At 42.4% G+C, this 24,705-nt stretch overlaps 1 protein-coding gene across 1 annotated transcript in view; it reads left to right on the forward strand.

Annotated features, from left to right (window-relative positions):
- Positions 1-2,995: 2,995 nt before the first annotated feature.
- Positions 2,996-24,705, forward strand: part of LOC311225869 (uncharacterized protein) — a gene marked incomplete at its 3' end in the record, with an annotated part of 197,812 nt that continues 176,102 nt past the window's right edge. Inside the window, exons 1-2 of the mRNA XM_084311261.1 lie at positions 2,996-3,176; positions 12,561-12,725. Of these exons, the coding sequence (XP_084167387.1) occupies positions 3,158-3,176; positions 12,561-12,725 (184 nt within the window). The 5' untranslated portion in view covers positions 2,996-3,157. The remainder of the gene's footprint in view (positions 3,177-12,560; positions 12,726-24,705) is intronic.

Raw genomic sequence — 24,705 nt, forward strand, 5'->3', positions numbered from 1 at the left:
CTCTCTCTCTCTCTCTCTCTATCTCTCTCTGTCTACCAGTCCAGACTGTGTGGACTGACTGTCACTCAAAGTGCTTATGGGCGGAGCCAGGCCATAACAGCCTGAAATCTTGAGGCTGAAAAATTATGGTTTTGAGTACTTGATTAGAAATATAAAACAATGCATTTTTTTGAAAAAACTTACAAATGTCTTCAATAGACTAACAGGAATTGTGTAACGTTGCCCAAATAGTGCTAGGAATAGCAGTATATAGCCCCTTTAAGTATCTCCAAGGGGATTATAAAGGTTATGTTTGGGAAATATGTACTATTTGAGTTGAAATGTTGTTCGGTACATGAATATTGACATATGTGGTGTTAAAAGGTGGTTTAGAGAACTAGAATTAGGCCACACTAGCTAGAAGTTAGCTAGACACTGGAGCTGTCCCACATGCTCTCTCTCTCTCTCTCTCTCTCTCTCTCTCTCTCTCTCTCTCTCTCTCTCTCTCTCTCTCTCTCTCTCTCTCTCTCTCTCTCTCTCTCTCTATCCCGCTCTCCGTTAAATGTAAATATAAATCTATTCCCTTGGGTTTCACCATGGTCATGGTTTAGCAAATTCCTAGTAAGGCTGAGATCGGCCATATACATATATATATATAAATGCACTTTCGATGCACATTTGATTAGAGGTTCAACCGAACTTGAGTGGGAACACAAATATGAGTGACACCGAGGTGTTGAGGTATTCCTGTGCACTATAGAATAGTGGATATGACTGATGATAAACGAATGATGATAAAGGTAACAGCTATTGATGATGTAAGGAATTGTTTGACAGACAATTAGAATGACAGTGTTATTAAAAGAAGACATACAATGTTCTCTTCCAATATGCCTAGACAGAGGTTAACAGGAGAATGCTCCCTTTTCGCGTGCTTATATTTAAGACATCAAATATGTATAAAGACATAATTAATTAATAGGCGGCTAGGTGGTGTAGTGGGCAAGGCACTCGCCACCAGTGTGGAGACGCTAGGATTCGCGTGTTCGAATCCAGCTCTCCACATTGTTTTCAGTTTAGCTGGTCGTCCGCAGTAATACACATTGGCCGTATTACGGGGAGGGAAAACTGAAGGGTGGGGAGGGTGGGGATCGAACGTTGTGAACAAGCGACTCCTACAAGTCGGTTGGTGCGCCTGCGCAGTAGAATCAGGAAGTGTCGGGGGCAGCGTGAGCCTCCACGCGTTACTCCTCGACACTGAGAGATCGAGCTGCGCAGGTGAAAAGATGCGACTGCTGTTACCTCAAGTACCGGAGGGGACTTGTGCTATGTATGACTTAGTCCACATTGCAGCCGGCTTGTGGGAGGCAAGAAACAGCGTTCGTGACAGGGGAGGGTTGAATTGGATGATACGAAATTGGGATGGGAGAAAATATAGAAAAATGGGAGAAAAAGTGAAAAAAAAAAAAAAAGACATAATTAATTACAATGTACAGTATATAATGCTGGATAACTACATTTGAAAGGAAAATGCTATTGAAGTGAACCAGGGTATCCTAAAAGGGTAGAATGTGTACTGCAATGATGAATATGCTTTTGAATTGATGACAAGAACGGAACTATAATGGAATGTATTAAAAGTAATGTAAATAATTGAACTAAGTGATGGTATAATGTTATGATGATTGATTGAAGATTCTCATGAATAAATAAGTGCTGTTGTAATAAACACAACCGAGAGGATTCAGAACCATGTAACAACATGTCTGCGCCTCCCTTTGTCCATGACTAACTACAACCTGTTTCATAGGTTGAACATATCTCTGCTATCAGGTGCCCTGGTACCTGTAACATAGCACATCACATACATATAGCACATCACATACATAACATATTACATAAATATCACATATTACTAACATTGCATACATAATTATTATATATGCATGAAGTTGGTTCATGAATTGTTCCCAGCCCATAGTTTAAAGACACAGCCTGTGATCCAAATACAAACAACCGGGTCACCATTAGAAATCCAAGCAAGGAATTGGAGTGAAGCTCTGGATAAAAAGATAAACTTTACCTTCCAACTATACCTGAGTTTTATTTTTGCATTTTGGTTTTGTTTTCTTTACATTCATGTTGTAAACAAACGGTTTGCATTCCGAGTCATGACAGTTACAAAACACTTATGTTCCTTCTACAAGTAAAAAAAAATCAACGTTTATATTGTGAAGTTTTAAGGACAGATTGTGTCTTTAAGAGTAGAGTTGTGAGTGAACAGACTACATCAGAGTTGAGTGTCTCCGGGTTCAGGTGGAGTATATCTGCATATAGGTCCTGAGAGGACAGGCTTTTATCCCAAAACACACTACTTACCATTACAATACCTCTCTCACACACACACGCGCACACACACACACACCCCTCTGAACAGGAGCCTTTCAAACCAACCACTGTACACTATTCTAATGTGATTGTGTGCGTGCAAGCCGTGCATGCATGTGTGTGTGTTCGTGTGTATGTGTGTTTGTGTCAGAACCGGTCTGACAGCTGGAGAGGCAGCAGAATGAAGAAACAGCTCATGAAAAACAAGTTTTACCAAGGAACTAAAACCAAGACAGCCCAGCCCCTAGAGAGAGAGATATATAGAAAGAGAGAGCATAGGAGGGAGGGATAGTGTGTCAGAGAGAGAGAGAGACGGAGTGAGAGAGAGAGAGAGAGAGAGAGAGAGAGAGAGAGAGAGAGAGAGAGAGAGAGAGAGAGAGAGAGAGAGAGAGAGAGAGAGAGAGCGAGAGAGAGAGAGCGCGAGAGAGAGAGAGAGAGAGAGAGAAGAGAGAGAGAGAGAGAGAGAGAGAGAGAGAGAGAGAGAGAGAGAGAGAGCGCGAGCGCGAGAGAGAGAGAGAGATAGAGAGAGAGAGGGGGGGAGAGAGAGAGGGGGGGAGAGAGAGCGCGCGCACGGTACTAAGTCCACGGTGCCAACGTTTGTTTGGCGTTCATTCACACAGTCCGTTTTCATTGCTCTGAAGTTTGCAGACAGCACCAGCGGGATTATTCTGTTCAGTGTCTTGTTTTTTCAGAGGAAAGGAAGGAAGGAAGGACAGAAAGTCGTGTTCTCAGCTGGGGGTCACAGTTCGGAGTCGCGCTATAGTTCTAACATCTGGGTTAAGTCGCCGACATGCCTGTCAGACAGAGAGGTAATGCACCTATTTTATTTCTATTTATTTTCTATCTCTCTGTTTCTATTTCTCCTCTCGCCCCTATTGTATCTCTCCCCCCCCCCTCTCTCTCTCCCTCTCTCTCTCTCTCCCTCTCTCTCTCTCTCAACGGGGCTCTCTCTCTCAACGGGGTTGACAAGTCGTCGTTTGTTGACACTGACGAGTTTCGCAACGTGATACGCTATTTCATTCAGCTGCTATATAGAATTGCATGCGGGTTTAGAAAGGTGTTCGATGTTCTTTGATGAAAAGGTTCAAAACAGTTTTGAACAGTAAAGCTGTAACTCATCATTATTAGCTGTAACAAACAACTCATCCCGCTGACGTCACGTCACAGAGAACACCCAGATGCATCCGCGTCATTCAGGTGTCAATCAGGTCCGTCTCCTGTCTCCTCCGCAGGCTGTGTGTCTATACAGCTCTTAATTTAGATTAGATCCACATGTAGTGTCATAATGCAGCACAAGTACAGTACAGTACAACGAAAATACGTTTGGCATTGATTGATTTAAAACTATATTAACATATTGCAGAATGGGTACAATACAGTACAGCTCAATAATTGGGATGCAGTCAGACCAGAGAAAGACCTTCGTCTTGTTTACATCAGGGTCCCCCATTTTCAATTCATCATAACATATATGACACACATGACATACAGACAGTAGGCTACATCTATACATTTATGACATACCAGATTTACAAATACAGTAGGCTACTGTTTGTGATACAAAAAGCGTCTAAAAAAGAGAGTATATAATCATAGTGCAAATGTAACAGTAAAGTGAAATAGTAATACAATGTACAGGTGATTGAACTGGGTATATACAATATATTCATTAGTACTACTGAGTAATAGTGCTAATCAGATGTATGTACAGAGTTGTAGTATTAGTATGTATACAGACAGTGAAACACACTATGGTAGTAGTTAAGCATTACATCACGCGCAGGAGTGGTTTGTGACCAATAAACCATGCCTAGGGGTGGTCGTTAGGCCCGAGGCGCAGCCGAGGGTCGTTAGACCCCCCTAGGCATGGTTTATTGGTCACAAATCACGACTACAAGTGGTGTAAAGCTTTTATACAACTGCCAGATTCATCCAACCTTATTTCTATACAATAAACACACATTAATCGAAGATTTATTGAAAAAAACCATCCGCCAGAAAAAGTAGTTCCCACAACTACAAAAAAGACAAGTTGCCTCCATGTGGAAGCAGCTTGAAGTGCATCCAACCAAACTAACACATCCAACTGTGTATTATTGGAATGATTGAGAGAAGTTGCCTCATGTGGAAGCAGCTTGAAGTGCATCCAACCAACTAACACATCCAACTGTGTATTATTGGAATGATTGATTGAAAATGTTATTACCAGATGCAGAATGGGTACAATACAGTACGGCTCAATACACACAATTGTTAAGGGAATGCAGACCTACTTTCCATAGAACTTCATTCTTAGATGCTTCTATATAAAGTAGGTAAAACAAATTAAAACGTTTTCTTTGCCCTATAGGAAAAAAACGTTTTCTTCGCCCTATTTTTTTATTTATTTCTTTTAGCCTAAACTTAACCAGTTGGAAACCAGGGGTACAGTAATAAAATTAGCAATCAACCAATCAATCAATTCAATAGACCATGCTCACTTAAAACAGCGCTGCTTCTCTCTCAGTCTGACTCCCCCGCTGTTGCAGACAGGAGTGTGTGTGTGTGTGTGTGTGTGTGCGTGTGTGCGTGTGTGTGTGTGTGTGTGTGTGTCACAGTGTGTGTGTGTGTGTGCGTGCGTGTGTGTGTGTGTGTGTGTGTGTGTATGTGTGTGTGTGTGTTTGTGGGTACGCCAGCGTCGGACAGTGTGAGAGAGAACGCTGCAGTCAGTAGAAAGTAGGAAGGAAGAAATTTAAATCAATCAATTAATTAATCAATCAATCCGCGATTTTTCTTTTGTTCTAGATTGACTCAAGACCCATCAATTACATCATCCAACATTGTTTAAAGGACTAACACATTCCCCTTGACAGAATCGCTTCATATTTAGTCGTTATGGTGCTTTCAACATAACCATTTGTTGTCCGCGATCTTGTTTTCTCCCGGAGTGAGCCGGGGAGTGATATGTGATTCGGTTGTGGGCGGGTCCTGAGCCCAGGACCGTGGATTGTTGCCAATAAAGACGTGTAAATGGCCAATCAGAATCGAGAAATTTGCATGCCGTTGTATAATAAGTCATACTACATAGACGACAGAGTACAGCAACTTGCAATGGGCCTGGTCTACAAGATACACTACACGACCAAGGTACCCATGTACATGTCAAAATACTTCCCAAAGGTCAGTGAATACCACGATCACAACACCAGAGGGAGCTCCACAAATCATGTAAAACCCAGATTTGGCTCAAACAAGGGACTAAACACGTTTCGCAATTATGCCACAACAATGTGAAACGCCCTACCCAAAGCTGTAAAGGAATGTGAATCACTACCCACCTTCAAAAACACTCTCAAAGAACATCTACGGGAGACTGCAATTCAAAACTGGCCCCTACAAATGTCCTAACCCAGTTGTACAATAAAGACCAAGCATGGCTTTGTCATTATTCCAATGTACCCAAACCCCCCCCCCCCCCCCCACCTCCAATGTACAGCCCCACCCAACCCCACCCCACCTACCCAACCTCCTCCAATGTACAGTTTCTATGTCAAATGTATGTCAGTATTCCAATGTACAGTGTGTGTGTCCCCAACCCCCCCCCCCCCCCCCCACACCTCCAATGTACAGCCCCACCCCACCTACCCAACCTCTTCCAATGCACAGTTTCTATGTCAAATGTATATACACTCTTTTTCTGGATTTTCAAACAGTACTGTAAAATCTGGTATGTCATAAATGTATAGATGTAGCAGTACTGTCTATCTGTATGTCGTGTGTGTCATATGATGAATTGAAAATGGGGGACCCTGATGGAAACAAGACGAAAGTCTTTCTCAGGTCTGCATCCTCTTAACAATTGTATGTATTGAGCTGTACTGTACTGTACCCATTCTGCAATCTGTTAATAAACTTTTCAATCAATCAATCAATCAATACTGATTACATGAGATGGAAATACCGGCTTTGCGTGCCTTTTAGAAGTGACTCGCCCTCGTGTTTGAAAACGTCATCTGACTTTGCTGAGGAATTGTTTTGTTTTGCGGCAAATTAGCATTGAAGTACAAAGGACCAACTGTTGCTTGTCGTAGCCTGATGTTGAAGACATGATGACGTAGATTTGGTAGAATGAGTTGCAATCCTCGCTTTTGCCCTTTTCTTATTATCTGCATTGCTTTTATTCTGTCTATTTTATGCTAATTTGATAAAATAAAATAAAAACATTGTTCTGCAATCCTTGTATGAAAAGTGCTATACAAACAATGTTTATTATTATTATTATTATTATCCTCTGAAAGGTGCTATACAAACAATGTTTATTCATATTATTATTATTAGCATCTGAAAGTGATATAAACAATGTTTATTATTATTATTATTATTATTATTATTATTATTATTATTATTATTATTATTATTATTATTATTATTATTATTATTATTATTATTATTATTATTATTAATAATAATAATAATAATATTATTATTATTATTATTATTATTATTATTATTATTATTATTATTATTATTATTATTATTATTATTATTATTATTATTATTATTATTATTATTATTATTATATTAAGCCTTAACACATTGGCGGCCACTGGGATGAGTCTAATATCACTAAGGACGACCAGCATTTGTAAACAGACTTGGGGCTGTTTGTAGAGCTAAATCTATACTTTATAGTATTGCTATCTGTCCATTCTCATTGTCAATTGAGTCCATAAACCGTCCCTTCAAAATGGCTTAAAGCCCAACATCCAGGTTAAACCCTACTGATCAATTATGGGTAGTTTACATCATTGGTATATAATTTCATTATTTATTTTTTTCCATTTGACACCGGAAATGCCACTCCGAAAGAGTTAAAAAGGTCCACGCACGAATAACATGCACGCGCGAATCAAAAAAGCTTATCAAACGCCGACGTCACTACAGGTGCATATTAATTAGCCGAATCTAAAAGCTTATCAGACGCTAGCACGGCCGTGACGTCACTTCAGGAAACGTATGCCTTGCCCGTCCGGGTCATAGTACTACTCGATATATGGCGCTGGCTAACGTTAGCATTATGTCTACTGTCGTGAACCATTTGAGATCGGGGCATGTAGATCAATGGTGGCCCACTCGGTGCATCACAGTTAGCCTATAGCTCCGCCGTCCCTGCTACAGTCGGGACCACTACACTGACGTTAGCCTATAGCTCCGCCGTCCCTGCGGGTGGTTCTCTCCTCTTTGTGTGCCCCCGTCCTCGCGGGTGTCCTGCGGAGGAGCTTGTGGACGCGACAACAGCGGCGGCCGTAGGGTGTTTGAGCCTGTAGCGTTAGTTAGCTCATAGCTATCGTGTACCACTAGCCTTTACAGGCTCGAGCACCCTACGGCTGCCGCCGTTGTCGCGTCCATGGGCCCCCCGGCAGGGTACCCGTGGGGACGGGGTGTACAGAGAGGAGAGAACCATTTTGGGTCGGCCGTTCATGCCGGCCAGCGAGCCGGATGTCGGGATATGTTGTTAGCACAATAGCTACCAAGCTAAGCTATGTTAGCTACTAACGTTATAAACACAATATGTACAACGACACAATGATTTACATTATTACAAATATGGTAACGTGGTTGTGGCTTTTACAAATAGTGGTTAGCTTTAGAGATGGATGGCTATAATCACGGAGCAATAGTGTTAGGTGAAACAGATACATTTTCATTCGGCTAGTAGTAGCAAGCATATATCTATGGTAGCAAGGCTCTCTGCCTGCAGTGCCTGCCACTAGCTGTGTGTGACTCTCAGCGCCCCCTGGTGAGCCCCCTGGTGCCCTGCACCTGTTGTGACGAGATAATTTCGATTACACACGCACGTTATGAACCATTGATTAAAATATCCACGTGCGTGGTGATTGTGTTGGGCAGACAAAATGTTTGATAAAAACGCTAAAACTGGGTCAATTTCAATACTTTTTTTTCCTTCTTCATGAAAGTCACCGTTGGCCTAGTCCACAGTGTTTATTGAACAAAAATACAACGTGAAGGTTGGCCTTTAAAGAAGAAAAAAATCATCAATACGTTCTCATTTTATAGCGCTGTGAATATAAGCGTTATACGGCATTTGGTCTAGTATATTTCCTGGAAGGCTAGATAAAGGGCTAATAGCTACTAACGTTATATCCAATGGCATTTCCGTTATACATAAGCTACAGTTAAAACTCAAACTGCATATGATCGGCACAATCCTCAAGCAAGTATGCATGAAAGGGGGGGCGGGAGACGTCGTTTCTTATTATTGATTACCAATAACCGTGTTCATCTAAGTAGCCACATACGCTGATCGTATCGTATCATAACAAGGCCCGATCGGGCTGTAATTTACGTGAAAAAGATCTTACCATGAGCCGGTTGGATCCCCCCCGAGCATTTCCCCGTTATCCCCTTATTGCATAGTGAAATCCGCGATCCAAAACGTATTCCGTGCAACAGACAATAGCGATCGCTTCAGGTGAGTAGAAAACTACATTAGAGATAAAAAAAAAAGACAACTTCGGCCACAGGGAACACTGCATTATCGCGATAGCGCTCCTAAGAGGATCTGGCCGGTAATGCACTTTCTCGAATTCAAAGAGTAGGGTACATCTGTAGTGCAGCTCGGCGACCTTGAATAGGTTATTAAAATGGAATAAAAGCCAAAACAACTTGCCACGGATATATCCGTCCTTCGGTCCATTAAACATGGATTCGAAAGCCGGATATAGGTCAAGTTCAAGGTCAAATATGAATTTATAATTAAAATCGATTATCATTAATTACTGTATCTACAAATCATCTTCCCTTTATTCATTTGCTTAGATTTTTTGTACACATGATCTCAATAAGGTGGTGAATGAGCTCAGTGAGCATTTTCTCCTACCCAGGGAGTCCTACCCAAACTTAACTTTTTGACTTACCAGCCATTTGGCTGGTAGATTTGAAAAACTACCAGCTGGGCAGATTTTTTACCAGCCAAAAATTATAAATAGCTTTTTAGTATATCGCCATGTGTTATTATTACTATATAATACTCTCATATGCTATTTTCAATTAATATCATAAACAACACGACTATGCTTGCACCTCATGGTACCAAAGCACCTCAAAGGCACTAAAAACCAAATTACAAACATCTCAAAACAAACTAGTCAGACTACTGCTTGACCTGACTCCTAGAACCCACCTCACCCCTGCACACTTTGCCAACCTAGGATGGCTTAGAGTAGACGACAGAGTACAGCAACTTGCAATGGGCCTGGTCTACAAGATACACTACACGACCAAGGTACCCATGTACATGTCAAAATACTTCCCAAAGGTCAGTGAATACCACGATCACAACACCAGAGGGAGCTCCACAAATCATGTAAAACCCAGATTCGGCTCAAACAAGGGACTAAACACGTTTTCGCAATTATGCCACAACAATGTGGAACGCCCTACCCAAAGCTGTAAAGGAATGTGAATCACTACCCACCTTCAAAAACACTCTCAAAGAACACCTACGGGAGACTGCAATTCAAAACTGGCCCCTACAAATGTCCTAACCCAGTTGTACAATAAAGACCAAGCATGGCTTTGTCAGTATTCCAATGTACCCACCCCCCCCCCCCCACCTCCAATGTACAGCCCCACCTAACCCCACCCCACCTACCCAACCTCCTCCAATGTACAGTTTCTATGTCAAATGTAGGTCAGTATTCCAATGTACAGTGTCCCCCCCCCCACCTCCAATGTACAGCCCCACCCCACCTACCCAACCTCCCCCAATGCACAGTTTCTATGTCAAATGTATATACACTCTTTTTCTGGATTTTTTTAGTATCACAAACAGTACTGTATTTGAAAATCTGGTATGTCATAAATGTATAGATGTAGCAGTACTGTCTATCTGTATGTCGTGTGTGTCATATGATGAATTGAAAATGGTGGACCCTGATGGAAACAAGACGAAAGTCTTTCTCAGGTCTGCATCCTCTTAACAATTGTATGTATTGAGCTGTACTGTACTGTACCCATTCTGCAATCTGTTAATAAACTTTTCAATCAATCAATCAAACATAAGGAATATTAGCATAATTTTGAGTGGACTGAAGGAATGAGTCAGCGTTAATAGTTTTAAATGCAAATAATTTATTGAAACATAGAAGTGGGGTCAGGACACACACACACACACACACACACACACACACACACACACACACACACACACACACACACACTGTGTTTCAACTCACCACCCCTGCATCATATTGTAGTCTGTCTTCAAACTTCCACTCCTCTCGAAACTTTTTTATATTTGAATATCAACATTATCTGTCCATCCTCAGTAATCCTCAGTTTACTATAATATACTCCTGTCCTGAGTCCTGACTAGTGACTTCGTCGTCTTTCCAAACGCACGCACACACACACACAGGGAAGGGGAGAGTGCCCCCCCATTTCCCTTTCCTCAGTCCACACTGTCTGCTGTTCACTATGGCTCTGCCTCGTCTGATCAGGATTAGCTTGTTAGCTTACGTTAACGTTGTAGTGATTGGTACATAAACGTTAATTTCGGGCGATGTGGGCATAAAGGAATGGCGACGGTGCAAAGCATGTAGATGCATTTGACTCGTTGTGAGAAGAAAAAAAACACCACAGACTTATTTCGCGTCTGTAGGCGCACTGCTGTGTTAACGCTTCTGTGTTTAACGCTGCTCCAGTGTTTTCAAGAAACAACACGGAGTGGGCGGATATCATATGACTCGCGGAGTTGCTACAGGGTTTTTCAAAATAAGAGTATCATATGAACCTGAACGTTGCTAGCTGCCGGAGCCATAGATATTATGACTGGAGCTGCGCTTGGGGCGGAAATGAGACCCGCACAGGATTCAAAATAAGAGTATCGATATTAACTACACGCCAGTTGGCGGGCAGACCTATTATTTTTAGTCGCCAGACGTTAAATCTACAGGCCATTGGCGAACGGCGTGTGGCTATTTTGTTCCCTGCTCCTACCCGTATCAATTTTTGATCAAAGATGCAAAAATCATAAATCATTATTTATATTCTCCTTTTCTTCATTACAATTTACTCAGCCTAGTAACAGACACAATATTTCTGACACTGGAAATACATACCCCCAGGTCCCTAGATGTTCCTAGATACAAAGAACATGCTAATTGACCTTGCAGAAGTGGAGCAATCTTCCATTTACTTAGGCATGTACCTTTAGGCGAAAAACGGTCTACAGATTAACAGGTTAATACCATCTGAAAGGTGCTATACAAACAATGTTTATTATTATTATTATTATTATTATTATTATTATTATTATTATTATTATTATTATTATTATTATTATTATTATTATTATTATTATTATTATTATTACCATCTGAAAGGTGCTATACAAACAACAAGTATTATTATTATTATTATTATTATTATTATTATTATTATTATTATTATTATTATTATTATTATTATTATTATTATTATTATTATTATTATTATTATTATTATTATTATTATTATTATTATTACCATCTGAAAGGAGCTATACAAATGACGTTTATTATTATTATTAATTATTATTATGACCATCTGAAAGGAGCTATACAAACAACGTTTATTATTATTATTAATTATTATTATGACCATCTGAAAGGAGCTATACAAACGACGTTTATTATTATTATTAATTATTATTATGACCATCTGAAAGGTGCTATACAAACAACGTTTATTATTATTATCATTATTATTATTATTACCATCTGAAAGGTGCTATACAAATAAAGTGTATTATTATTATTATTATTATTTAGTGCTGCTATCTGCAGAAGTCAATGCAGACAGATAAACACTAACATTATACTGGAGAAGCAGACAGATGTAAACACTAACATTATACTGGAGAAGCAGACAGATGAGATGTAAACACTGACATTATACTGGAGAAGCAGACAGATGTAAACACTAACATTATACTGGAGAAGCAGACAGTGGAGATGTAAACACTAACATTATACTGGAGAAGCAGACAGTGGAGATGTAAACAGAACTAACATCACTACTGGGCTCAGCGGAGTCAATACATGCAAGATTTCCTGAACAAAATGATTACTATTCATTTAATCAGCTGCATTGTGTTCAGTTGTGTTTTGAATCACGTTGGTTTGTGTTTATTTGCTGTATGATGTCACCAGATGCCCAGAGAGCCCTTGAACTGCTCCAGCAGTACCGAACCAAACTGGGCCAGAAAGAACAGAGCCAAACCAAACTGGGTCAGAGGGAGGAGGACCATCGGCTCAAACAGTCTCTGGACCGAGTTATCACTGTGTTCCAGAGTCACCTGTTCAACGCTCTGCTAGGTAAGATGCAGACCCATGTACTATAGCAGCCTGTGTTCCAGAGTCACCTGTTCAACGCTCTGCTATAAGATGCAGACCCATGTACTATAGCAGCCTGTGTTCCAGAGTCTCCTGTTCAACGCTCTGCTAGGTAAGATGCAGACCCATGTACTATAGCAGCCTGTGTTCCAGAGTCACCTGTTCAACGCTCTGCTAGGTAAGATGCAGACCCATGTACTATAGCAGCCTGTGTTCCAGAGTCACCTGTTCAAGGCTCTGCTAGGTAAGATGCAGACCCATGTACTATAGCAGCCTGTGTTCCAGAGTCTCCTGTTCAACGCTCTGCTAGGTAAGATGCAGACCCATGTACTAGCAGCCTGTGTTCCAGAGTCACCTGTTTAATGCTCTGCTATGTAGAGCGGTCGTCTGGTAACCAGAAGGTTATGGTTAGACAGTGGCTCAGGAGGTAGAGCGGTCGTCTGGTAATCAAAACGTTAGTGTTAGACAGTGGCTCAGGAGGTAGAGCAGTCGTCTGGTAATCTGAAGGTTAGGGTTAGACAGTGTCTCAGGAGGTAGAGCGGTCATCTGGTAATCAAAACGTTAGTGTTAGACAGTGTCTCAGGAGGTAGATCGGTCATCTGGTAATCTGAAGGTTAGGGTTAGACAGTGTCTCAGGAGGTAGAGCCGCCGTCTGGTAATCAAAACGTTAGTGTTAGACAGTGGCTCAGGAGGTAGAGCAGTCATCTGGTAACCAGAAGGTTAGGGTTAGACAGTGGCTCAGGAGGTAGAGCGGTCATCTGGTAACCAGAAGGTTAGGGTTAGACAGTGGCTCAGGAGGTAGAGCAGTCATCTGGTAACCAGAAGGTTAGGGTTAGACAGTGGCTCAGGAGGTAGAGCGGTCATCTGGTAATCAGAAGGTTAGGGTTAGACAGTGGCTCAGGAGGTAGAGCAGTCGTCTGGTAATCAAGGTTAGGGTTAGACAGTAGCTCAGGAGGTAGAATGGTTCATTTCTGGATCCTCTCGGCAGCATGTCGAAGTGTCCTTGAGCAAGACACTTAACCCCTAACTGCTCCATATTAGCAGGGTGGCACCTTGCATGGTCTCCTCTGCCGTCAGTTTGAATGTGTGAGTTAATGGGTGAGGCACCGGCGGCGATATAGGCGAGGCAGGCGAGGCAGCCGCCTCAGGGCCCGCGGGGGGGGGGGGGGCCCGGGACTGAATGGAGTTCCCGTTCGTGGGACTGGATCGACAGACTGCATTGCGCCATGCGCCAAACACGCATGGCGGTGTTTGACAAACTATTAAAGTATTAAATCAAACTGGTGGTGGTGTGTATCTATGTCTCTTGTTTCCCCGGGCCCTCCTATTCTTCCCGATTGTAGCCTAAAATAAATTAAAGAATGATGATTGCTGGGAAATGTTGTCTCTCCTGTTGTGCCTCCAGTGCAAAATCTGACTTGTTACTGGAGGACAACAACATTACCCAGCAATCAATGCGTCATTGCGTCATGAGACAATTTACCTGGCGCGGAAAATGAACAGCAGACAGGTCTGTCTCTTACAGCGAGTGAAATCATCAGTGAGTGAATGATCCATATTCCGCAACCATGCCGCCTAAGCCTTACAAACATAAATGTGGCCGTCAAAAAAGAACCGACAAAAAAGAACGGGACGAGAAGAACGCAAAGCTACCTAAATTAGACGCATTTGTTATAAAAGTAACAGGGAAACAACCTGGTGCAGACGTTCCTCCTCCTCCTGACCCCCCATCCCCAACAACAACAAGCCCTTCAACACCACCTGATCACCCGACAACATGCCCGGCACGGACACTGCCTTCAGCCGCGGTGTGTCAACTACCATGCAGCAGCAGGTAACCTTGGACTGTTGGACAGATAATGAGATTACAGTTTACCATAAACTTATATTTATACATCTATTAGGGCGGCGCCGGCCCGGCAGCCATGGCGCTTATTAATGTAAATAACATACTTGGTTTTTAGAGATCATTTATCGGCCTTTGTTTGCACTTTGCAGGCATAACCAGTCAGATTCAGAACAGCCAAGCAGTTCAGTCACAGTGACAGTCAACACACCAAGCTCGACCCAAGAGCCAAGTTCTGCTGACCTGCCTGACGATGACAATGAGAAGGAAATGGAGGTGGCACCGGCGGAGTCTGACACTAATTCCAATGCAGAATCGGAACAGGAGCAGTAAGATGAGTTGGACTTGGACAACGAGAACGAGCCACTTCAGCAGTACCCCACAGACCGGGGCTTTTGTGATGAAAATGTTTCAGCTGATATAAAACGGTATATCATAGTTACAGGGTCTTGTAAACCCAGAGGCCCTTTCCCAATTAATGAAAAAGGCAACCATTCTTTTTCTGAGGCACATTACCATACAACAACACAAGCTGGTTTAAAACGGCCCTGTAGCTGGCTTTGCTACTCTCCTAAACTGGATTGTGCGTACTGCGAGCCATGCTGGCTATTTGGAGACCGCAGTTCAACACATTACCACAACGCATGGGTGAATGGAGTCAAAGATTGGAAGAATATATCTAGCAAGATAAAAACCCATCAGTCCTCTCAAATGCACACTGTAGCTTGTGTCATATATGAACAGTGGAAAAGGCATGGCGGCACAATTGATGCGCAAATGGAGAGGGATGTGCGTAATGCAGCTCTCTTTTGGAGACAAGTGCTGGAACGTATCGTTAATGTGACACTAACGCTAGCCATTTGCAACCTTTCATTCTGGGGGCACAGGGAAAGTTTGGGACAGCCGGGCAGTGGGAATTTTCTTGAAATTATCCAGCTGCTGGCAAGCTATGACCCTGTGCTGAAAGAGCTGATCAACCGGCCTGAGGGCTCAGTTAAATACCTTAGCAAGGATATCCAGAACGAGCTAATATATATATATTGTCCCAGCGAGTTCAGCAAGACATTACGGCAGAAATAAACCAAGCACCGTTCTTTTCTGTGATTATGGATACTACACAAGATCTATCCAAGCGAGACCAGCTAAGCCAAGTATATAGATACGTCACCATAGTAAGAAATCCGATGGACGTAGCTGTCAGTGCGGAGAACACTCTCTGTGGTGCTGAAAAGTTTTTTCCTGTATTATTCCACTATTCCAGGAATTTCCAGAATTGTGTGTGAGAGATGGGATCATAGGAGAGAGAGATGGGAGAGAGACCTGCATGACCCAGCTTGGCTTCACAGTAGAAGAGAAGACAAAAGCGATTTGATCATTCTTTATTTTTTTTATGGCCCTCCGTGCTCCGTGACTTTAAGTTGATGGACACATATAGGCTAATAGGCCTAATTACTATATATGAATGTCTATTCTGTTTCAATGGACCTTTCTGGCAAACACATAGGCCTAGAATAGATATATCATAGAGTCATAGACCTATGGGCTATACATTTGTACAGTTTTGGAGTGGACCATTAAACGATTTTCAGTGTGTACATCCTTATTGAAGCGTTCTTATTAACGTGCGTGTTGCGCACACGTGGGAGGAGGGAGGGATGTCCCGGGTGCCGGGTGGTGTGTGTTAAAGAACCACACCAACATTATGGGAATTGCACTTACCATCTTCTCCAGAGTCAGACCAGAAGATAGATACCAGTTTCCTCTCTGTGCGTTCAGTAGAAAGCTAGACTAGCTTAGCACAAATGAATGGAAGCGGATACGGACCACTAGCCTAGCTTAAAACTCCGGGAGAGGTGTTTTTTGCCAACAGCTAGGCTACCTGGTCCGTATCCGCTTCCTTTCATTTATCTTAAGCTAGGCTGGTTTGTAGCCGGACAGCTTTATACTGAACGCACAAAGAGGAAATTGGTATCTATCTTCACAAATTCAGCCCACACCTGGTCATGGGCGCTCAGCGGGGGTTGGATGAGGGACGAGACTCCGTTAGCCTATGACCAGCCTCCCGACGGAGCAGCCTCCGGGAGGGGATAAGATCAGACTCCACTCTGTGGGGGATTGATTGATTGAAAACTTTATTAACAGATTGCAGAATGGGTACAATACAGTACGGCTCAATACAAGCCGCTGAGCGCTTGGGAAAGAGACCCCATTCCGGGGGGAAGTGAAAACCCAGATATCTATCCCAAGCCAATATGGAATCCCTGTGGGAAATTCTTCCCTGATCCCTAAAAGGGCGAATGAGCTAAACTCCAGGTATGTGGGGGGTTGCTTTCCACGGATGGAAGCTGTCTGATCTAAGATGACAAGACAGCACAATTAAACAGGTGACGTGTCAAGCCAGGATGCTCATGGACATGGTGGTGGTTGGTAGGGGTGGCACGATACATCGATCCAGATCGATATATCAATCTATTATCAATGATCCAATAGGATCGATGCAACGTAAAAAGATTTGAAAATCCCGTGGAGAGTCGTATCCGCTCGGCTCAACAGCACACAGCAGTAGCGTCTGAAACGCGGACATTGCAACAGAGCAGGGCTAGTGTGCCTATTTTGCAACCCAGTCCCTGCTGTTTTATTCTGCAACGGGTCAAATGCATCTAACATGCTTTGCAATCCTCACCATTCCTTTATGCCCACATCGCGTTAAAGACCGAAATTAACGTTAAGTTAGCGTAAGCTAACAACAAGCTAACCCTGATCAGAGCCATAGAACAGCAGAGTGGGGACTGGGAAAGGGGGGGGGCAGGCATTCTCCCGTTCTGTGTGTGTGCGTGTGCATTTGGAAAGACCAGATGAAGTATAGTATATTTATAGTAAATGTACTGAGGATGGACAGATAATGTTGATATTTAAACATAAAAAATACAATACATAATAAATGTATTCATGATCATCATGCAACATAAAACAATTGCAGGAACAGTTTGGGAGAGGAAGGGGTTTTAGGTTGCGTGTTGTGAGTTCCAAAAGAAATTACTTATAGTTTAAAGCTCAATATATCAAAACGTGGCACTTTACAGTGAACAGGAGGTCTATTTGTATTAAAAACAATAGATTGTTTTTCATTTAAATGTCTGGAAGAGCTCAAAAATTAAAATGTCAAATGATATTTCCGTTGCCTTTTTTGAGTTGATCTAAATGTTACTGATTGTGTTAAATGGGCATATAATATCGTCTCATATCGATCGCAGGCACCTGAATCATATCGTGGCAGACTTTGTGATATCGGCAAATATCATATCGTTGTCCAAAGAATCAATATCGTATTGTATCGTGATGAAACTGGTGATTCCCACCCCTAGTGGTTGGATGGGGGGGCGTGTGGCATCGTCGGTGGTCTGGGACGGCACTGGGACCTTTGGGACGCTTTGGGGCGCTGTGGGGGTTGTGGTGGGTTCTTCATGCCCTGGGATGTCAGTGAGTTGGGGTAGTTGAGTGGTGGGGACTGGCCGGGGTCCGTCAGGGCTCGTGCGGGAGACTGGTGTTCGGCTCTGGGGGGGGGTTTCTGCCTATGGCTTCGGCCGGACCTTTCCCGGAACTTTCCTGGAATTGGGTGCCGGTCTCTTGTGTGTGCTTTGATTTGATTTTGGTTGGTTTTCATCGCTGGGCTCCCCCGGTTCACTGGCGTTTTGGGGATTCCTTGCGCGGGGGGCTCGCTACGGCTTCTGCAGTGTTTTGGGGTGTTCCGGGGATCCTGGTGTCGTCTCGGACCGCCTGTGGTGCTGCATGTCTTCTCTTTTGACCGCGTTGTGTCTGTCTGCTTGAGTGTTTGGAATTGTTGCCTTGCTGCGTGGCTACTTTGGCGTGGCTGCAGGTCCTGGAGCACGTGACGTGTCATTCCTCCGTGGAGTTTGGGGGTGGGGGTGTGGAGTTCGTTGGTTTCCTCGTGGTGGCGAGGTCGCCCGGACTGGGGGAGATGGGGCGGCATGCATGGCGGTGTGAGTGGCACGCAGGCTGTTTGTGTTTTCCTTCGGTTATGACGTGCTTTATCAGGGGGTGGGTCTTGAATGGGGATGTGGTGGAGATTGATGTGTGGGGTGTTTGGGGGACTTTCCGGGTTTTTGAATTTTTTTTATTCTTTTTATTACCGAAATGTGGCACTGGTCTATCTCACGTGAATCGGTACTCGGTAGTACCGACGTGATTCGGTCGATACCCTTAAAAGTACCGGATTCGGTACCCATCCCTAGTTATGACGTGCTTTATCAGGGGGTGGGTCTTGAATGGGGATGTGGTGGAGATTGATGTGTGGGGTGTTTGGGGGACTTTCCGGGTTTTTGAATTTTTTTTATTCTTTTTATTACCGAAATGTGGCACTGGTCTATCTCACGTGAATCGGTACTCGGTAGTACCGACGTGATTCGGTCGATACCCTTAAAAGTACCGGATTCGGTACCCATCCCTAGTTAGTAGACATGTTAGTAACAGCGAGGCAGAGCACTCTACAGTATGTCAATACTTACTGGCTATTATACACATTGTACTTGACACACAGTAGGTCACTTGAGGCAGCAAATGCGACAATCCACAGGTGAAGTGTAGTGTATGACTTTCTTGTCGGAACCAGTTTGACATTCCATATCCCCTTCCTGGTCCAGGCCCAAGATGTCATCATTCTCCTATAGGAATGCTAAGAGGGACAGCAGAATGAGGGGGGAGGGGCAGGGATGAAAACACAACAGTCAATCACACTCAGAAATAGAGCCTGCAGTCTCTCCCCAGTTAGTCCAAGTACACAGTTACAGCTGCCCCCAATCACTACAATCACAGTTAACGTTAATGTCCTTGGTGAGGCCTTCAGACAACCTGGTGATGCCTTCAGACAACCTGGTGATGCCTTCAGACAACCTGGGGCAAAATGACAGTTGTAGTCAAAGACACAATAAAAACACAGGAAAGATCCTGTCAACTTGTGACACTAACGTCAACTGTAGGGCTTCCCAATGATATTTCGAAGCTTCAGTAGTAATTATTACGAATAACCGAAGTTTTTGTCGTAATTATCATGAATAACTGAAGCTTCAGTAGTAATTATCATGAATAACTGAAGCTTCAGTAGTAATTATCATGAATAACTGAAACTTCAGTAGTAATTATCATGAATAACTGAAACTTCAGTAGTAATTATCATGAATAACTGAAACTTCAGTAGTAATTATCATGAACAACTGAAACTTCAGTAGTAATTATCATGAACAACTGAAACTTCAGTAGTAATTATCATAAATAACTGAAGGTTCAGTAGTAATTATCGTGAATAACTGAAGCTTCAGTAGTAATTATCATGAATAACTGAAGCAAATAATAGGGACTCTTAAGTTATTCATATAATAAATATCCACTAAACTGCTAAACAGACATTAATCTCTTAACGTGCAGCGGCTCCAGGCCCTCTTGAGGACGATTTGCCCACCGGCGCGACGTGCCACTTTGCCGACCTCTAGCGGCTCGGTGTGAATTTAAAAAAAATTACATTCAAAAATAATTTATAGAGAGGGATAAGGGATATCATTTGAGAGGTAACTGCAACTTTGATAAGCGTTATGCTCGCACCAATCTCAGGAGCAGGTGCATATCATCCTATGGAGTATCTGTGTGGAATGGGCTAGATTAGAAGATAAAATGAAGGTAAGCAGACATATTGCTGTATTTAAAAAAATATTATAAAGGAATGATATTTGCAAATGACCAAAAAGAGGAAAGGGGAGGTGACTATTGTCAATCTTCTGGATTCTAAGCTGTTGTTTTCTTTTTCTTTTTCTTTTGTACTACATTATGGATGCTGATATTGTTTATTTATGTTATGTTGTTTTCAATGTTAAGAATGAAGAATTATTGGTAATGTGGATATTCTCCATTATATAATTTAAGTATTAATTAATGTTCCCACTTACAAGTGGCGGATAGGGGTAGGGCATGATACGCTTAGGCTTCTTCCTACTCCTTTTCGAACAGTGATATGTATATTTTTCGTTGTTTGCCTTTTTTTATTCTTTGCTTTTTTAAATCATGTTTGAAATAAAGATTAATTCATTCATTCATTCATTAATGCACTGTTACATTTGCACTCTGGTTAGATGCCAACTTATTTTCATTGTACTGTACTTGTGCTGTATGATAACAATACATTTGAATCTAATCTAATCTGAGGTCCAGTTGGCATTGTACCATGTGTGTCTGTTGTACTGTAGTAGGCTACTGTATATGAGGTAATGTTGTCATTGTACCATGTGTATCTGTTGTTCTGTATATGAGGTCCTGTTGTCAATGTACCATGGTCTCTGACAGGGACAAGTTGCAGGTTGAAAAAGCCCTCAGCTCGGCAGAATCTGCACCTGGCTCGCTGATAACAAACTATCATTACACCTGGGTAAAACAGAGTCCATTCTCTTCGGATCAAATAACAAACTCAGCAAGGCCAACGGCTTCTCTGTTACAGTGGGTGACAATATTTTCACAAGGAAAGATGAAATTACCTACCTGGGTTCCATCCTAGAGGCAAATCTTTCCTGTGACAAAATGGCAACCAATGTAATAAAAAAAATCAACCGAAGAACAAGATTCTTGTACCGGATCTCCTCTCTGGTCAACAAGAATACCTTGAAGACTCTAACAGGAGCACTCATTCAAGGGTACTACGACTATGCTTGCACCTCATGGTACCAAAGCACCTCAAAGTCCCTAAAAACAAGACTACAAACATCACAAAACAAACTGGTCAGACTACTGCTTGACCTTACTCCTAGAACCCACCTCACCCCTGCCCATTTTGACAAACTAGGATGGCTTAGAGTAGACAACAGAGTACAGCAACTTGCAATGGGCCTGGTCTACAAGATACACTACACAACCAAGGTACCCATGTACATGTCTAAATACTTCCTAAAGGTCAGTGAATACCATGACCACAACACCAGAGGGAGTTCCACAAATCATGTAAAACCCAGATTCGGCTCAAACAAGGGACTAAACACGTTTCGCAACTATGCCACAACAATGTGGAACGCCCTACCCAAAGCTGTAAAGGAATGTGAATCCCTACCCTCCTTCAAAACTGCTCTCAAAGAGCACCTACGGGAGACTGCAATTCGAAACTGGCCCAGGAAAATGTCCAAATGGGGGACCCTGATATAAACAAGACGAAAGTATTTTTTCTGGTCTGCATCCCCTTAACAATTGTTTGTATTGAGCCGTACTGTATTGTACCCATTCTGCAATCTGTTAATAAAGTTTTCGATCAATCAATAAATCAATCAATCAATCAATCAATCCATGTGTGTCTGTTGTACTGTGTTCTGTATGTGAGGTCCTGTTTTCATTGTACCATGTGTGTCTGTTGTACTGTGTTCTGTATGTGAGGTCATGTTGTCATTGTACCATGTGTGTCTGTCTGTTGTAATGTGAAACTTTGGAAGTCCATTGGCAAGACTGATTTGTGAACATTTACCGGACTTGGTGAATGAAGTGGTTAGGGTTAGACTAATTCCTGGACATTGATTGAACTTGGTGAATGAAGTGGTTAGGGTTCAGTGGCGGACTGGCCATCGGGACGTTCGGGACGAATCCAGTGTGTGGGCCAGTATGTGGGCCAGTGTGTGGGCCGGTGTGTGGGCCAGTATGTGGGCCAGTGTGTGGGCCAGTGTGTGGGCCACTAATGTGGGCCAGTGTGTGGGCCGGTGTGTGAGTCGGTGTGTGGGCCACTAATGTGGGCCAGTGTGTGGGCCAGTGTGTGGGCCACTAATGTGGGCCAGTGTGTGGGCCGGTGTGTGGGCCAGTATGTGGGCCGGTGTGTGGGCCGGTGTGTGGGCCAGTATGTGGGCCATTGTGTGGGCCGGCAATAAAACAATAAACAAGTTGCATAAACTAAATCAGATTAAAAATGATCACAGTTCTGGTTTGCCTTAAGATGCAGTTTAAGATGGGTCTTGAACATGGAGTATGTAGGGCACTCTCTAATCACAACTGGTAGGCTATTCCAGTAGTTACCACCTTTAACAGAGAACACAGTTTTTGCAAAGGTAGTATACCGAAAAGGCACCTTACAGTCCCCTCTACTGATGGCCCTGGTGGTAATGCCAGTGTCTGCTTTCTGTTGGATGAACTCATTCAATGGGGGAGGGGCAAGTCCATGCAGAACCTTGTTGCATGTTATGTTTTTCTAAAACATTACAGTGATGAAATGAAATTGGTTTCCTATCAAATACTTTTATGGCTTTTTTGTAGAGTAATTCTATTGGTGTAAGAGTAGTGACATATGAAAGAGACCAGTTGATAAAACAGTACTCGATGTGTGATAAAATCATTGAATGCAGAAACATCCTTGCAGCATTAACTGGCAGGCAGGGCCTGATCTGCCTGAAGTTTTCGATGTTAAACTTGACTGTTTGTCACTTTCTTCACATGACTTTTTGAAGGTCAATGTAGAGTCCAATGTGACCCCAAGATACTTGAATTAATGGGATCATCCTTATGTTCCCCGGGTCCTATGTTCCCCGCTTGATTGATTAATAGATTGACATTTTTATTAATTTTTATTATTTTATTAATTATGAATGTCCGCCTTGTTTCGAACTGGTTAAGCTTAGGCCCTCTTTCGAACTGGTTACGGTTAGAGTTTGGAATCAGGGCTGGTGGTCTAAAAATTTCAATCAATCAAAGCGGGGAACATAGAACCCGGGGAACATAGGACCCGGGGAACATAGACATGCTCCCGAATTAATGTACAATGTCCAGCTCCGCCTCTCCCAGAAACACATTAGAGTGAGTGACCTCTACTGGTGACTTTGTGAACATCATAGAAACTGTTTTCTTGGTGTTAAGTGAAAGACATGCTTTTGTTTTTGTCTTGAATGAGACATGAGACATCAGTGAATGAGATTCACGTTTCCTCCCAACCGCGAGTAGGCCTAGAAGCGCAGAAATGGAGAACGAAAAGAAAAAAAAAAGTGGAGCTGAAAAAGCTAGAATAAAAAAACAAAAATTGCTAGTAAAAGACGCAGAACAATGTTCTAAAATTACAGACATGTTTAGTAGAGGAAGGGCTCTCGTTAGAGTAGCTGCTGCTGCTAATAATGATGAAGTTCAAGTGGAAGGAACCAACAGTAACATGACAGGTGCGTGCAGTAGCCTAGTGCATATTCTACTGTTGGTGTCTGCCGGTTCATGAGGGCTAGCTAGCCTATACTAGCTCTTGCAGTGATTTCAGTCATTCTATTACAAGACAATGTGCTTTCCGTATTCCTGATTCCTTACAGCACGTGGACATAAATAGTCGTGACTTGTGAAGTTTTTTCTCTGACTAAAAGTTTAGTTAGCAATGTTAGGACTAGTGCCCACCACAGCATCAGAAGCTAAAGTGCTAACCTAGAGAGCCAATCAGAAAATAGGACGGGTTGCAAATTAATCGGCTACTAATATTATAATAGTAAATACTAAAATAAAATACTATTATGTTCCCTTCCAAATGTTCATGTTGATATAATATTGGTAATCTAATTGATTGAATTGATTAGTTGCCATTTTACATGCTTAAATAAGATGTACCTTAGAATTCCCAACTGTTAGCCATGTTCTCGATATGATTAGTCTCATCTACATGTTTGTAAATAACCACAGCTAACTAGCTTAAGCTAACAACTCGGTCAACTACTACCCCGTAGTTAAACAAATGTGATTGCATATAACAGCTAACTGCTACAGCTAAGTTGGTAGTTAGCCTATTCCATTAATGTTGAATGTATTTATGAAGGTTGTTGATGGTGGTTGGCGCTGAATAGCAGACATGATTCCGTCAGTCTGCCACAGGGCAGCTGTGTTTGCTGATGGTGCTCATGACCACCAGTAGCGTGTGTGAGTGTGAATGCAGAGAGAGAGAGAGAGAGAGAGAGAGAGAGAGAGAGAGAGAGAGAGAGATGGCAAGCAGCCATGATGAAGTTGAGCTTCATCCAGTAGAATGAAAACGTTTATAAAAGACACCTAGATCATGACATTACTTTTCAAATTGTGTATTATAATGTGTATATTTTAGTGATGTCCGATATTATCGGCCTACCG

Source organism: Notolepis coatsorum, assembly GCF_963971535.1.
Source record: "Notolepis coatsorum genome assembly, chromosome: 3".
Taxonomy (NCBI): Eukaryota; Metazoa; Chordata; class Actinopteri; order Aulopiformes; family Paralepididae; genus Notolepis; species Notolepis coatsorum.